We start from the raw sequence: 16,006 nt of genomic DNA on the forward strand, positions 1-16,006 counted from the left end.
GGGGCTCGTTTGGGTGCAGAGCAGCACAAGACTCACGTTGGTCTTACTCTTTTGCCTCCTCGTAACAGCTGCATAAAGGTACCCAAAATATGAACAACACACTGATGAACCGGCAGCCTCCTCAAGATCCTGGTCACCTTCTGTGGCTGAAGACAATTCCCAGCTCAAGAATTTCTACAAAGAAGGGGCTTAGCAATGGTCATCTGGTTGTAAGGGAAACCAGCAGAACTGTCTTAGAACAAACTGTTAGTTTTGTTTGCCTATTAAGCACACTGCTTTATTGAGACTAAATTCTCCCCAAGCCTCCCTTGTCACTGTCACAACCCTCCCTATTTTTCTTCACCCTGCTCTTTCCTTCTTTGAATTAACAGATGTGTAATTTCGCATTTATTTGCTTGTCTTTCCTGTCTTTTTCTCCATGGCCATAAATACCATAAGAGCAGTGGCCAGCTGTAGTATTCATCACTGTGGCCCAGTTCTTAAAACAGTGTCCGGGACTCACACTACTCTCAACAAATATCTGTTGAATAAATGAACAAATGAGTTCTGTGATTATGATCTGCACAAGAATAACAACAACAAGCACGATGGTATGAAAGGAAGAGGAACTGTCGTTTAACAGGAGAAAATGGTGACCCACCCTTATTTCTGAAACACTTGGCTTTGAGGTTGTGTTTAAGGCTGAGCGGGGAAATTTACCGGCAAGCCTCAGCTGAAGGGTGCTTCTGCAGGGGGATTGTGAAAAGGCCCAGCAAAAGAGAGAGGAGACTGCCCCTGTGAGGGTCTCTTCTGCTCTGGACACAGGCCCGGGTTCGCTAACCGAGACCTGCACTGGTCCCTTGAAGTGGAGAGCCTGGCATGCTGCCAGCAGTCGTCTGCACAGAAGGTTTAGTCTGGAAAAAGAAGGAAACGTCTCCATCACTCTTTCTCAAGTAGCCCTGGTTGCCCTCCATCAAGGGCACTTTAGTCATAGTTTGGATCAAGCTCAGGAAAGGGGTGGCAGACACCGAAGCCTTCTGCAAGAGACTTTCTCAATAGGGTACGTTGAGCTGTCTGTTTTCCCAGTGGGGCCCTGGAGTTTATTTAAGTTCTTATTAAGGAAAAGACCTGGCAATCTAGCACAGCTTGGCCGGCTCCCTGGTTTCCACTCAGGACCAAAGGGTGAAGTGGGGCTATGGGCACTTAGTCACAATAACTTCCTGAATTCCTGTCACTGCCCCTTGTCTGTTTCTCATGCAACAGCCGACCAACCTGTGCACATACAGTTAGTTACCCAGGAGACCCTCACCTTGGTGCAAGCCACAGCATCCGTGTCTTTGGCAATTTATGGGAACTTAAGTCATAAAACTGTCTTAGACAAGGAGTCCCTTCTCACTATTACTAAGCTGTAAAAGTGGGTTATAATAATGTTCCAGGATATATAATCTATTATTTCATGTGTACATAAAACTCTATCACACTTTGTGCTAATAAAATACCTATTATTCTGTTTGTGCTAATTTAATGTTACTCTAATAAATAAACTAATTCTACTTGGTTTTCTGGTGAACCTCATGAAAGACAGTCCACCCATCCCCTGAGAACAAACTGTTCCTCTCCGCCCCACCACCACCCTCCCCCCGGCCCCCCCCCCCCCCCCGCCCCATCTCCTTGGGGCATTGGATTAAGGCCCCTTTCACAGGCACCGATGACATCACCAGTTCAAAAAACAGCTACTTTATTTTCCCTTTCTTTACACAACTAAATTACTGTTTTCACATAATTTGCTCAAGTGTTTATGTATTTTCCTGAGTTATTTCAGAAAGTTCCTTCTTTCTTAGGATGCTATGTTCACATCCCCGTTTTTATTTATTTTTATTTTTATTTTTTTAAAAGAATAGTTCATTGCTCAGCTGGCATGGCTCAGTGGTTGAGCGTTGACCTATGAACCAGGAGGTCATGGTTCGATTCCCGATCAGGGCACATGCCTGGGGTTGCGGGCCAATCCCCAGTGTGGGGTATGCAGGAGGCAGCCTATCAATGATTCTCTCCATCATTGATGTTTCTTTCTCTTTATCTCTCCCTTCCTCTCTGAAATCAATAAAAAAAAATTTTTTTAAAGAATAGTTTATTGGGGACTCTATCCCCCTCCCCACGTGGGAGTCTGTGCTTGCTTCTCAATATACTTCCACCTTTTGCTATAAAAAAAAGTTTATTGATATTTTAGAGAGAGAAGAAGGAAACATCAATGTGAGATAGGCTGCCACCTGCAAGCCCCCCTAGCAGGAATCAAGCTGGCAGCCTGGGCATGTGCCCTGACCAGGAATTGAACCAGCAACCTCATGATCCACAGGAGGACACCCAACCAAATGAGCCACACTGGCCAGGCTGCACATCCCCATTTTTAGGTAAAGAGGCTCAGGGAGAGTCTCCGAGGGGAGACCAGATACCTGGTTTGCCTGAGACCATCTGGTTGTGACTGTGGTTCTGGTGCGGTGTGCAGAGAACCTCTTCCACTCTCAGAAACACCCAGGTGTGGGTAATAACCAGAACTCATTGAGTGATGGCAAGCAAGGGAGGCCTCTTTTTATTACACACTGCTGAAACAGAGACAGGGAGACAGGAGGTCACACACACCAGAGAAAATGAACTCACGTGGGCCTCTGTCCAAGGGAATCCTGCCCGAGTCCCTCTGCAAGAAAGGAATCTTCTTTTAAGCAAATTATGCTTCCCTGTCTCCCACCAATGAGTCATTTTCCTCTGCATAAATTTTATACTATGGTTTTGTCTTAAAATATGGCACTCATTTAACTGAGAAAAGCAAAATGCAGAGGAGTGTACAGTATATACCAAAAGAGGGAAGATGTATGCACATCTATGAAAAAATACTACCAGAGGAAACATAAGAAATTGGTGACAGTAGTTGTCTCTGGCAAGGGAAATTGGGTGGCTCAGGGGCAAAGTTGAAAACGTTTAAAAAATACATTTTGCCCTAACCGGTTTGGCTCAGTGGATAGAGCATCAGCCTGCAGACTGAAGGGTCCCAGGTTTGATTTCGGTCAAGGGCATGTACCTTGGTTGCAGGCACATCCCCAGTAGGGGATGTGCAGGAGGCAGCTGATTGATGTTTCTCTCTCATCGATGTTTCTAACTTTCTATCCCTCTCCCTTCCTCTCTGTAAAAAATCAATAAAATATATTTTTTTAAAAATAAAAATAAAATAAAAAATACATTTTGGCCCAGCCAGCATGGCTCAGTGGTTGAGCATTGACCTATGGACCAGGAGGTCACAGTTCGATTCCTGGTCAGGGCATATGCCTGGGTTGTGGACTCGATCCCCAGTGTGGGGCGTGCAGGAGGCAGCCAATCGATGATTCTCTGTCATCACTGATGTTTCTATTTCTCTCTCCTTCTCCCTTCCTCTCTAAAATCAATACAAATATATATTTTAAAATATTTTAAACATCTCTTGATGTCTTTTGTACCCCTAGGTATGCCTAAATTTTTGCCTCAGAAACTCAAATTCCCCTTCCTTCTGGCCACCTCCCTGCAGCCAAGCTCTCCCACTAATGTGCCTCCTGGCTTCAGGCGAAAGCCTCGGACTCCAAATTCCTGTCCCTGACAGGTAGTCTGCCTTGTGGCTTTCAATCTTACCAGACAAGTTGTTTCAGCTTCTTTCACTTGGGAGATGACTAATTGGACCCTGTCATTCTTTCCTTCAGGGCTCTTGACACATGAGGAAAAGTGATTGCCTGCCAGAGCTGTATCCACCCAGAGGCACAGTCCAAGCAACTTCAGTTCTCTCTCATTAAACCATGTTTATAGCCAGGAGCTCATCTAATGCTCCTCTCGGGGTTGGAAGAAGAATATGGAAACAGCTGCCCACAACCACGGCTTATCACCCTGGGTGTCAGTTTTCTCCTTATTTCTCTTCTGTTATTTCATCCTAACCGTCTACACCTTGACCATCTTTGTCTGTCTAAAGTTATAGCTGGATCTGAGTGTTAGGTTGATTTCAGTTTAAGATCTTAATTATAAAGGTGAAAGACTTTTGCCAACACCAACTGAGAGCTTTATCCCTGAATGAGGGGCTAGATGTTTATCATTGTACATGGCATTGTCAGATTTGGGCTCATCATGGACTCAGCTGTTTGTTTTTTGTTAATCCTCACCTGAGAGTATTTTTCCGTTGATTTTTCAGAGAGTGGATGGGAGGGGGAGAAAGAGAGAAAGAAACATCGATGTGAGAGAGACACATGGATTGTTGTCTCCTGCACACGCCCCGACCAGGGCTGGGGATGGAGCCTGCAACCAAGGTATGTGCCCTTGACTGGAATTGAACTCAGGACCCTTCAGTCCACAGGCTGATGCTTTATCCACTGAGCCAAACCCACTAGGCTGGACTCAGCTGTTTCAATTACTCACATGTAACTGGAGTTGGTGCATTACTTGTAAGTCAGATGCAAGGTCGCCTAGGTTATGAAACCCTGAGTTTTGAGGCAGAGCTCTGCAGTAGGAAGAGACACCTTTGGGCAAGTCACTTAAGTTTATCTCCTTTAATGGTGAAAATTGTAAATTTTATGTTGTTCATTTTACTGCAATAAAGAAAAAAAAAATTTATTTCCTCACTTGCCAGATCAGGTTGTCGATCTCTAAGGTTCCTTCCAGGCCCAGAATTCTGTTTTGATTCTGTGACCTTACTTAGGATGGATAGCCCTAGAAAGATCTAAAACCTAGTTGGAAAATTGGGAATCAGTACTAGACAGCTTCTAAAATTGCCATTATGTTTAAATAGAAGGAACTTGCGAATGAATGTCTCTCCCTTTATATTTCTAAGACGGAAAGGATTGTCAGTTGGATTTCCTAGTTTTGCAGACTACATTCTTATTCATAGCTGGAACTTTCTACAGGTATATCACATATACATGTAATCACATAATCACATAACTTCATCAGGAGACCCAAGAGTCAACTAAAAGTTTGATTTGAAGGACCAACTCCAAATGTCGTTAACTGACATGCCCCGAGGAAAAAAACTCAGGGGCTGTTTGGAGGGGATTTGTCTGCAATTTAAATGCAATGGAACACTGCCCCAGCTAGGTAGCTAAGCTGGTTAGAGCATCGTCCAGATATGCCAAGGTTGTGAATTTGGCAAATGGTATCTATGGCTCCAGGTGGGCACTCTGGGGCCTTCCTAAGGGCTTGTTGAGCTCCAAGCCTCCACTCCCTGTTCCAACCAGATCAGAGCAGCTTTCATCCATTTCGATATTGTGCTTCTACTTGTAAAACTTCATGGAAGTTTCCATTATTTAAAAAGTTTAGAAGCGCCGAACCGGTTTGGCTCAATGGATAGAGCATCGGCCTGCGGACTGAAGGGTCCCAGGTTCGATTCCGGTCAAGGGCATGTACCTTGGTTGCGGGCACATCCCCCGTGGGGGGCGTGCAGGAGGCAGCTGATCGATTTCTCTCATTGATGTTTCTAACTCTCTATCCCTCTCCCTTCTTCTCTGTGAAAAATCAATAAAATATATTAAAAAAAAAAAAAAGTTTAGAAGCCACTGCCCTGAGTGACCACTCCATTCCTCCCAGTGAAATCCTAGGAAGCCACATTCCCTGCCTGCCTGCTCCTCCAGCAGGAACAGCGGCAGAATTCCCTCCTGTGGGATTTTACCTGAATAAAGTCCTTGTGCGAACAAGATGAACATCTAACCTAAAGTGATTTGCCGGGAGCTGCTGGGCTCAAAAGCCTCCCTTGGGCTCAATCATAGCTCCCGAGTAACTCAGGAAAGCACGTGGGATGGCCGCACCCATGTCCTCAGCACTGCCCGGGGCACAGCTCACCGGGGGCGACAGTAGGGCAGCGGCCCCTGCATTTATCATCAACTCCCAACGGGAAGGTCAAGAGGCGCAGAACACCAGGGACTCAACAAGTCTGTGTTTAGATCAGTGGGGAATCGAGTGTTTTCCTGAGCACTTACAGTTGAACGTCACCTCACGAGACCCGGGAGAACTAGGTACTGCCCTTACTCCCATGTTATCAGCGAGGCAACTGAAGGTTAAAAAGGCAAGGTTGCCGAAGCCAGTTTGGCTCAGTGGATAGAGCGTCGGCCTGTGGACTGAAAGGTCCCAGGTTCGATTCCGGTCAAGGGCATATACCTGGGTTGCGGGCACATCCCCAGTGGGAAATGTGCAGGAGGCAGCTGATCGATGTTTCTCTCTCATCGATGTTTCTAGCTCTCTATCTCTCTCCCTTTCTCTCTGTAAAAATCAATAAAATATATTTTTTAAAAAAATAAAAAAAAAAGGCAAGGTAACTTCCCCAGGCGAGTGACAGAACCAGAATTTTTTTCTTAAATTGTGACCTCAGGCTTAGACTCATTCACCTGACTTGCACGCTCCTTTGGCAGCTACAGTGGGGCCTTGACTTACGAGTGTCCCGACTAACGAGTTTTTCGAGATATGAGCCGTCTCTCGGCCGATTTCTTGCTTTGAGTTGCGAGCTAAAATTCGGGTTACGAGCCAGCTTCAGATACCCCACCGCTAGCTGGCACAGCGAACGTCACAGTGAATGCCACATCAGCCCAGCATCACGTGTCTCACTCGTTCACTTTAAGATTTGACATACGAGTAATCTGAGTTACGAACTCCGTCACGGAACGAATTAAACTCGTAAGTCAAAGCCCCACTGTATATTTCTACGTGAAGAAAGGCTGCAACTGAGTTTCAGTAAATTAGTGCACCTTACCACATAAGACTCATTCGCATAGGCTATGTCTATGGGACCAAATGAGTGCCCTGTTTATTCACAGATATTATTGCATAAGCACACGGGCATACACTATATAAATTAGTAATACATGGTACCACAATCATTGCAAATCGAACTATTTTATTGTCCAAGAGACTCTTTCTGTGGAGCCGGGAGGCGCGAGTCCTCACCCCTCAGCACTCTGTGAGCCAATGTAGTCCTGGAGGAGCACCTGTGCCTCCGCCCGCCGGCTCATCTTGGTGGCCTTGCCCTGAAAGCGGCCCTTCTTCCCTGCGCCTTTGCCTTCCAGCACCTCAGCCACCCTGGGAAGCAGAGATATGTCAGGGGAAGGAGGTCCTCAGGGGAAAGCTCAGAGAAACCAAGAGCAGCCCTGAGTCTTTCCCCGGGGGCTGGGGGCTGGAGCCTGGGGGCTGGGGACGAGGGAGAGAAGGAGTAGATGGCTTCTAGAAATCCTTCTTAAAAAATACTTGCACATGTAATATGTACCATGTTTACTGTGAGAGTGAATAACTGGAAACAACAGAAGTGTCCAGAAATGGCCTAGACAGATTATGGCAACCTCCAGGGAGCAGAGTGAAGGTACACTAGGGGCTATAGACACAACGCCTGTGGGGACCAGCAGGGAGTCAAACGGGTGGGCGAGAAAGGCGGGACTGTGGCAACCTGGACAAGCCTGTCCTGTCTGAAGAGGGCGCCACTGCTCAGGTGCCTCGTAGCCACCGCCATGTGGAATGTGAGCCCAGTGTGGCCAGGGAGTGCCAGTTTTTTTCCTTTTTGGAGAAAAGCCAGAACTGTCTTTTTATGTAAAAATCTCCTGACTTTAAAATGTAGCAAGTATTTTTTTAAATTTAAAGTAGTACACAGGCCAAACCAATCTCTAGGCCAATCCTGGCTGCCTGTCAGGAACCTCTGCTTTAAAAGCTGTTTTCCTACGACAACCACACATTCATCGGAGGCATTCGGGACCTTGAAGATTCCGTTAGAAAGAACAGGGGCACTACACCACCACATCTAATTTAAAACAAAGTATAAACAATAACACAAGGGGAAAGAAGTCCAACAAAGTTCTAACTTTTTCCTAACAATTATATCAATGCCTTTTTAAATTTTATTTCAAAATCCTAATTTTCCCCCCAAAGAGTACGTGCCTCTCCTCTGCTGGTGCCTTAAGCACCTGCTTCATCTGCCTACTGATATCCCAGCACTCGTACTCATGTATCACCTATGAATCTCAATTTCTAAAAGAAAAACGAAACACATGGATTTAGAGCCGAAAGACCTGGGTTCACGTCTCAGTTCTGCCCCTGCTTTGTGAGATTCCAGGCACCTGGCGTGCCATCCCTCACTTATAAAACTGGGAATGATAGCTGGAGATAATGATTTCAGCCCACATCACAGGTCTGTGATGTGAATCAAAATGAGACTGCAGACGTGGCGGCCTCTGTCCTCAGGAAAGGGCTGTCCTGGGTCAGGCTTATAGGCTCTCCCACCCATGCAAAGCCGTCTACGAAAGGTTACCTGGGTCCCAGGGTCTCTACGGCCTCAGCTGGCCCTGCCAGTAAGAAGAGTCCAGCGCCTTTCTCATCGCCCACAGTTAAGAACAGGAGGGTGTCCTAGGAGGTAAGACAAGGAGATGAACCCTGATACTTAAGGATGTGGGGTCAACCCCTCTATACTGTGCACTCTCCTCAGTCTCAAGAACAGACTTAGAAATCATACTGCAATTATAAATGCATCAAATCAACATGCTGTACGCCTTAAACTGACACATCCTATCTCAACTAAAAAAAAAGACATTTTCTCTAAAACACAAACGATGTTCCAATGAATGATAATGCAGCCCCTCCACTCTGGCCCACCAGAGCCAAGAAACTTTTCGCCAGTGACCACAGGAACTTAGGTTCAACCTTAAGAAGACAGAAAGCTGCCCGGCCGGAGCGGTTCAGTGGACTGAGCGTCGCCCCATGCACCAAGAGGTCACCAGTTCCATTCCCAGTTAAGGGCACATATTTGGGTTGCAGGTTTGAACCCCAGCCCCAGTCAGGGGTGTGGAGGCAACTGATTCATGTGTCTCTTTCACGACATGTTTCTCTCCCTCTTCCCCTACCTATCTCCCTTCCACTCTCTCTATAAAAAAAAAAAAAAAAAAAAAAGGAAAAAATAGCCTTGAGTGAGAATTACCACAAAAAAGGAAAACTATACTGAATGAATTTCTGTCCCCTACTCTTCATGTGCTCATGTGGGAGGACTTCAGCTAAACTAACGCCCCTCATTTAGGTCTCTACCCAGGGTGCGTCTCTTACCTCTGACCCAATCTCATTGGCAATGATATTCATGAACTCAGAATCGCCCTCCTTCCTACAACGAAAGGCACAGAAGTGAGATCCCGGTTGGAGAGGGAGCTGGGAAACCACTGGATACCCAGCTCCTCCTCGTGCGGCTGGCCTCCCTGCTGCCTGTTTGTGCGAAGTCCCAGGCCCTCAGCAAAGAGAGAGCGTGCTGGCGGAGGGCCAGCAGGACGTCCTTCTCAGCATCAGCAGCTCCTAACAAGCTTTGCATTTATTTTTGTCTCCCTTTAATACACTGGTTCTCAACCCTCCTCATGCCGCGACCCTTTAATACAGTTCCTCATGTTGTGGCGACCCCCAACCATAAAATTATTTTTGTTGCTACTTCATAACTGTAACTTTGCTACTGTTATGAGTCGTCATGTAAATATCTGATATGCAGGATGTATTTTCATTGTTACAAATTGAACATAAAGCATAGTGATTAATCACAAAAACAATATGTAATTATATATGTGTTTTCCGATGGTCTTAGGCGACCCCTGTGAAAGGGTCGTTCAGCCAAAACCGGTTTGGCTCAGTGGATAGAGCCTCCGCCTGCGGACTGAAAGGTCCCAGGTTCGATTCCGGTCAAGGGCATGTACCTGGGTTGCGGGCATATCCCCAGTAGGAGATGTGCAGGAGGCTGCTGATCGATGTTTCTCTCTCATCGATGTTTCTAACTCTCTATCTCTCTCCCTTCCTCTCTGTAAAAAAATCAATAAAATATATATATATATTTTTTTTTTAATATATTTTATTGAGTTTTTACAGAGAGGAAAGGAGAGAGATAGAGAGTTAGAAACATCGATGAGAGAGAAACATCGATCAGCTGCCTCCTGCACACTCCCCACTGGGGATGTGCCCGCAACCAAGGCACATGCCCTTGACCGGAATCGAACCTGGGACCCTTCAGTCCACAGGCCGACGCTCTATCCACTGAGCCAAACCGGTTTTGGCAATAAAATATATTTTAAAAAAAAAGAAAGAAAGAAAGGGTCATTCGACCCCCAAAGGGTTCGCGACCCACAGGTTGAGAACCGCTGCTTTAATAGGATTCACCAAGGTAAATGAAGACCTGCGAGACGGTGAAGGAGGTGAGGGAAGATGCTAATGAAAGTTATAGTGAAGTGCACATACCTGGGTTTTGCAGGTTTGCCCCCCACCTCAGGTGGGGGCGTGTGTGGGAGGCAACCAATGGATGTGTCTCTCTCATGATGTTCTCTCTCACATTGATGTCTCTCTCTCCATCTCTATCTCCTCCCTTCCTCCCTCCCTTCCGCTCTCTCTAAAATGCAATGGAAAAAATATCCTCAGGCCGGACCGGTTTGGCTCAGTGGATAGAGCATCAGCCTGTGGACTCAAGGGTCCCAGGTTCAATTCCGGTCAAGGACATGTACTTTGGTCGCGGGCACATCCCCAATGGGGGGTGTGCAGGAGGCAGCTGATCGATCTCTCTCATCAATGTTTCTAACTCTCTATCCCTCTCCCTACTTCTCTGTGAAAAATCAATAAAATATATTTTTAAAAAATATATCCTCAGGTGAGGATTAAAAAAGAAAGATGCTTATATCAACCAAAAAAATCTGGTAGGTAACACATTTCTTAGGGTCTACCCAGCCTTGAGAATACCAATGAGTGGCCTGCCACCCACTGTGCACTGCATACAGGGGAGAGGCTGAGCCCTAAAGCCTCACGCCCCCTGCCTGTCTCTCACCTGTGTAACGTCACCACACGTCCCCAGTCTGGGCTGCTCCTGAGGCTGTGGGCAATGTGCACAGCCAGGTCTCTCAGCAGATTCAGGTTGTTCTGAAATGGATGCCAGAGCTGAGTACACAGGTGGGAAGGATAACAAGACAGCACCGCCTTCCCTCCACTTCATTCTCCCCACCCTCCCCCTGACAAACTCTCCCTCCAACACATCTGGTTGGGCGGAGGGGCCAAGTCCCAGGACCTATTCCAGGCAGAGCCCACGCGCTCTCTACCCGCCAGGGAATAACCACCTTCTGCAGGAGCTTGGTGGAGTTCTGCAGCTTTTTCACGGCTTCCACATGATCCTCTGCTCCACACCTGCAAGTGAAAGGCCCGTGGAGAGCTGCCCAGCTTCCCCACTGCTTTTGGCATTGGGCGTTCGTCCACTGCACTTTGTCATCTATGATCACATCTTACCGCCCAGAGGCAGACTATTCTGCCTGCCTTACAGGTAGGAAAGCTAAGCCGGGTGTCCAGGTCCTGAGAAGCAGGGGACAACAGAAGGGGGCATACTTAAGCAGAGTGGTCAATGCTTTTTCAGTTCCATAACTTCTCTCCATCCACTTCAGCACGCGGTTCCCAGCCAGAAATATCAGGTTGGTTTTGTTCTTTTTCCCCTTCTCAGTGCCCAGAATTTTAATGACCTACATGAGGCAAGGAGGTAACACATGCAGAAAACACAGTGGGTGCTGGACACAAGGGTAGGAGACACCTAGACCTCCCCTTCAGTTGGAAACAATAAAAGAGTGACTTTGCTCAGGACTCCCCAGTTGTCCCCCTCTATCCCTCCCAACCCTGTTGTGATCCCACACTCCTGACACCCTCTTTCCTAACCATTCAGAAGCCCCTCCTCACCTACCTGAAGGTCACTAAGATTGCTCACATGGGTCCCACAGCACATGTTGGAATCAACATTCTTGATGGTAACAACTCGAATGGGCCCAGCATGGTCATCTGGCAAACCCCGGCCCCTCACCTGGAACACAGAGGAGGGAGAAGGGCTGTCTGAATTTTGATGAGGAGCCCCCAGAGGGCCATTCTACAGAAGCCACCCCTCACCTGCTCCACCTCAGGATCATCTAGGCTCAGTTCTCGCACATTCACAGGCAGCCGGTCTCTGATTTTTTCATTGACGCTCTGCTCAATGGCAGCTACTTGCTCTCCAGTCACAGAGGGGCTATCCAGCTCAATCACACTCCGGAGTCGCCCTAACTCCCTGTCAGAAGAAGTAGAGGAGCCACAGGATGCTGATAATGACAACAGTAACAACATAAGAAAGTTTACAGTTTACAAAGAATGTCCACATAAATTATCTCATTTAATCCTCACAAAAATCCTGCAAGGTAAGGATTGTCACTTCCATCTTACAGCTGAGGGGTAGTAACGAATGTGATCAAGGTCACAGATCCACACTGCGTAGGTCTTTAGGCTCAAAATTCTATGTTCTTTCCTAAGCAAAGGCAGATATCTCTCCGCTCATCCTATTGTTTTCCCTAAGAAACACAAGGTCATCCACCCCCCACCCTCAAGGGGACCAGGAGAACACAGCAGATTTTGAACACTGCTCTTTCTTTTAGCCTCCTACCCCCTGACCCAACACTGAGAAAGGAGCTGGGAGTCAGGAGTCATGCTCTGCAGTTAGCCTTATACCTCCTCCTCACCATGACGTTGTCTTCAGCCCAAACAGATGATCAGCAACCGCTGTGATGAGATGCTGCCCTGATAAGAGAGAATGAGAGATAGAAGAATGAGAGGCCCAGACAGCCACATACTCCCACATCATCACAGAAAGTTTCCTTGATGAAGACCTGCTGGGCACTGGGTAACATTGAGATACTTTATTGAATATCCTCACAAGAATTCTGCAAGAGGCTTTACGATGCCATTTCACAAATAAGGAAACTGAGGCCTGGAAATGTCAAGTAACTTGCCAAAGCAACGTAGCTTATCAGAGGCAGGATTTGAACTGAAGCTCTACTGTGGCATATTCACTCAACAAATATTTATCAAGTACCTACCACATGCAAGGCACAGGGCTTGATGTTAGAGATACAGCATTATCTCTGACTGATGACAGGAGGAGGAGGAAGAATAGAAGGAATTAACTGTGAAGGCAATGGGAATAGACCAAAAGCCTTGAAGGAGGAAAGAAGCAGGATGTGTTCGAGGAGTCGAGAGGAAGACCAGCACGGCCAGAATGCTGGGAGCAGGAGGGAGGGAGGCCAGCTGAGGCTGGAGCAGCAGGTAAGCACCAGCCCAGGTAGGGCTTGGGGGCCATGGTAAGTACAGCTCTATCGTGAGCAACAGGAAGCTTTTGAAGAGCGTTAAGCAGGAGAGTGACATGATCCGATCTTAATTTTTAAAAGGTTATTCTGGCTGCTCTTCGAAGAATAGGCTGCAAGAAGCAAGATTTTATGTGGAGAGACTAGCCAGGAGGAAAGACAAGGAGAGCTGGGCCTGAGATGATCACACTGACAGTGGGAGGAAATAGAGAAGCATTTAGAGGATAAACCGACAGGACTTCGTGATTGACTGGCTATCCCCAAAGAGTGTCTGTACTAACTTCCAAGATTTTGAAAAACGAGGTGGCTGCTGATGCCATGCACTGAATATAGAGAACGCTCATGGAAGACCAAGTCTGGGGAAATGGGTGGCTTTAAAAAAATTTTTGTTTTTATTGATTTGAGAGAGAGAGGAAAGGATGGGGGGGGGGGGAGAGAGAGAGAGAGAGAGAGAGAGAGAGAGAGAGAGAGAGAGAGAGACATCAATTGGTTGCCTCCCGCACACAACATATCTGACCAGAAACGAAGCCCACAACCTGGACATGTACCCTGACTGGGAATCTAACCCGTGACCTTTCACTGCACTGGACAACACAACCAACTGAGCCACACCAGCCAAGGCTGGGATGGATGACTTTTATTCGTTGTTGTTTTTTGTTTGTTTGTTTTTGTCTTCTTCTTTTTTTTTTTTAATGGATGAATTTTAAATATCATTCTGGATGTTCTGAATTTAAGAAGTTTATGACACATCCTGCCCTAACTGGTTTGGCTCAGTGGATAGAGCATCGGCCTGGGGACTGAAAGGTCCCAGGTTCGATTCCGGTCAAGGGCATGTACCTTGGTTGCAGTCACATCCCCAGTTGGGGGTGTGCAGGAGGCAGCTGATCGATGTTTCTCTCTCATCGATATTTCTAACTCTCTATCCCTTTCCCTTCTTCTCTGTGAAAAATCAATAAAATATATTTTTTTTAAAAAAAGAAGTTTATGCCGAAACCGGTTTGGCTCAGTGGATAGAGCGTCGGCCTGCGGACTGAAAGGTCCCAGGTTCGATTCCGGTCAAGGGCATGTACCTGGGTTGCGGGCACATCCCCAGTAGGAGATGTGCAAGAGGCAGCTAATCGATGTTTCTCTCTCATCGATGTTTCTAACTCTCTCTCTCTCTCTCCCTTCCTCTCTGTAAAAAATCAATAAAATATATTAAAAAAAAAAAAGAAGTTTATGACACATCCAGATAAAGATACCAATACAGGAAGTTGGTAATGCTCAAATCCAGCAGTTACTCTAATACTTTTAATTTTTATTGGTTGATTGAGAAAGAGGAAGGGAGAAAGATAGAGAGAGAGAAAGAAAAAAGAAACATCGATTTGTTGTTCCACTTATGTATGCATTCATTAGCTGTTTCTAGTATGTGCCCTGGCCAGGAATTGAACCTAGAACCTTGGTGTGTTGGGGCAATGCTCTACCAATTGGACCTCCCGGCCAGGACCATGTTCTAATACTTTTAATTGCTCATATTGCTTTTATAACATCTACCTTAACCTGCCTCAATCGGAGCTGATTCTGCACACGTCTGACTTTTCCAAAAGGCTAACTCCTAGAGAACCCAAACCGTATCCCATACAGAGCAGCTGCCCCCCCACCCCACCCCATAGGTCCCCGATCCCGCCCCACCTACCTGAATGCTGCTGCATGTGGTCAAACCTCCGCTCCCAGTCCACCTGGACGTGGACCTCAGTCCCAGGGGCCAAGGGTGTCTGTGTGAAATGGTCAGCCTCGGCCCCCCGGCGGGTCACTCTCAGCACAGAGATGCCATTGATTGTGCCATGGTCATCAGGCTGGGGAAAGAAATGCCGATCGGCAGCGGAGGGAGGCAGGGCTCGCCCTCACTCCTGGACACAGAGACCCCGGCAGAAAGGAACGAGGGGCTTCGGGTACCTGTCCCCCGCCCTCGGGGAAAAGCAGCGTGTCTTCCAGCACCACCTGGAAACCGCTCAGCACGTCCTTGTTGCCTTTGCTTCCTTCGGTCGGCAGCTCCGCGGGACGGCAGGAGACCACGGTGGTGGTGAACTGAACAGAGAGGGACGAACGAATAAACTGAATCTAGCTCGGCTCTCCCTCCACACCGCGCCCTCCTCCCGCAGCGCCCCCTCCGCCCGGCAGCATCGGGGCCCTCGCCCAGCGGCCGCACCGCACCTCCCGGGCGTAGCTGTCCCGCTGACACCGGAACGCCATCGCCGCCGCGGTCCCCGGGATGCGGGATCCGCGCGCTGCAGCGCCTGGGGCGGACGAAGGCCCGCGCGGGACAATCCTCAGTGCGGACGCGTCTCTGCGCAGAAGCGAGAAAGCACGGAATGGGATGTGGTTGGGACAAATTTGTTGAAAACGCGATTTGCAGGCGTTCTGGGTTGGGTAGCAACTGCTTTGACTTTGTAAAGGACCAGAGGACAAAACTGTGACCCGAACTTGTCGAGGCACTCAGTGTGGCCGGTTGGGCTCCCAGGATGTGTAGAGGTGGGGATGGTGCGGGCTTGGGGGCGCGACAGCGTGCCCTATAGAAATAATGCAAGCCGCATTTGTTAATCTTTTATTTAAAGCAACATATCCATACTTTCACCATGTAATAGGTATATAAAAGTAAGTGAGTTTTCCCCGTATAAAAGTTTCAAAACCTGGTGTGTATTTTACACTCCCATCTCAGTCCGGAGCAGCCATATTTCAAGTACATGTGACTCGTGCTGGACAGTGCCTTAAAACTTTAACCGCTTAAAAATAAACTTTCTTTCTGCTCTTTCAAATCAGCTAATAAAAAACCTCAAGACTCCTGATGTTTCAGAATTTAGGATTTCTCAGATTTTAGGCAGTAATGGAGAGCATAGTCTATGTGTTGTTACCTAAGG

The 16,006-nt window shown here is 47.3% G+C and overlaps 1 protein-coding gene across 2 annotated transcripts; it reads right to left on the reverse strand.

The window, feature by feature from the left end:
- Positions 1 to 6,851: 6,851 nt before the first annotated feature.
- On the reverse strand, positions 6,852 to 15,455 carry AARSD1 (alanyl-tRNA synthetase domain containing 1). 2 transcript variants are annotated; one of them, XM_059670270.1, is made up of 12 exons: positions 15,303 to 15,455; positions 15,045 to 15,176; positions 14,785 to 14,944; positions 12,489 to 12,546; positions 11,887 to 12,043; positions 11,687 to 11,803; positions 11,341 to 11,471; positions 11,079 to 11,145; positions 10,793 to 10,884; positions 9,052 to 9,106; positions 8,267 to 8,361; positions 6,852 to 7,050 (listed from the first exon to the last, which is right to left on the reverse strand). In XM_059670270.1, exons 1-12 carry the CDS (start codon positions 15,339 to 15,341, stop codon positions 6,915 to 6,917), a joined length of 1,239 nt encoding a protein of 412 aa, XP_059526253.1. In that variant the 5' UTR covers positions 15,342 to 15,455; the 3' UTR covers positions 6,852 to 6,914. The 2 variants fall into 2 exon arrangements, with proteins under 2 accessions (XP_059526253.1, XP_059526252.1); XM_059670269.1 differs by having other exon boundaries at positions 10,793 to 10,902.
- Positions 15,456 to 16,006: the final 551 nt, after the last annotated feature.

The sequence above is a fragment of the Myotis daubentonii genome, chromosome 16 (assembly GCF_963259705.1).
Source record: "Myotis daubentonii chromosome 16, mMyoDau2.1, whole genome shotgun sequence".
Lineage (NCBI taxonomy): Eukaryota > Metazoa > Chordata > Mammalia > Chiroptera > Vespertilionidae > Myotis > Myotis daubentonii.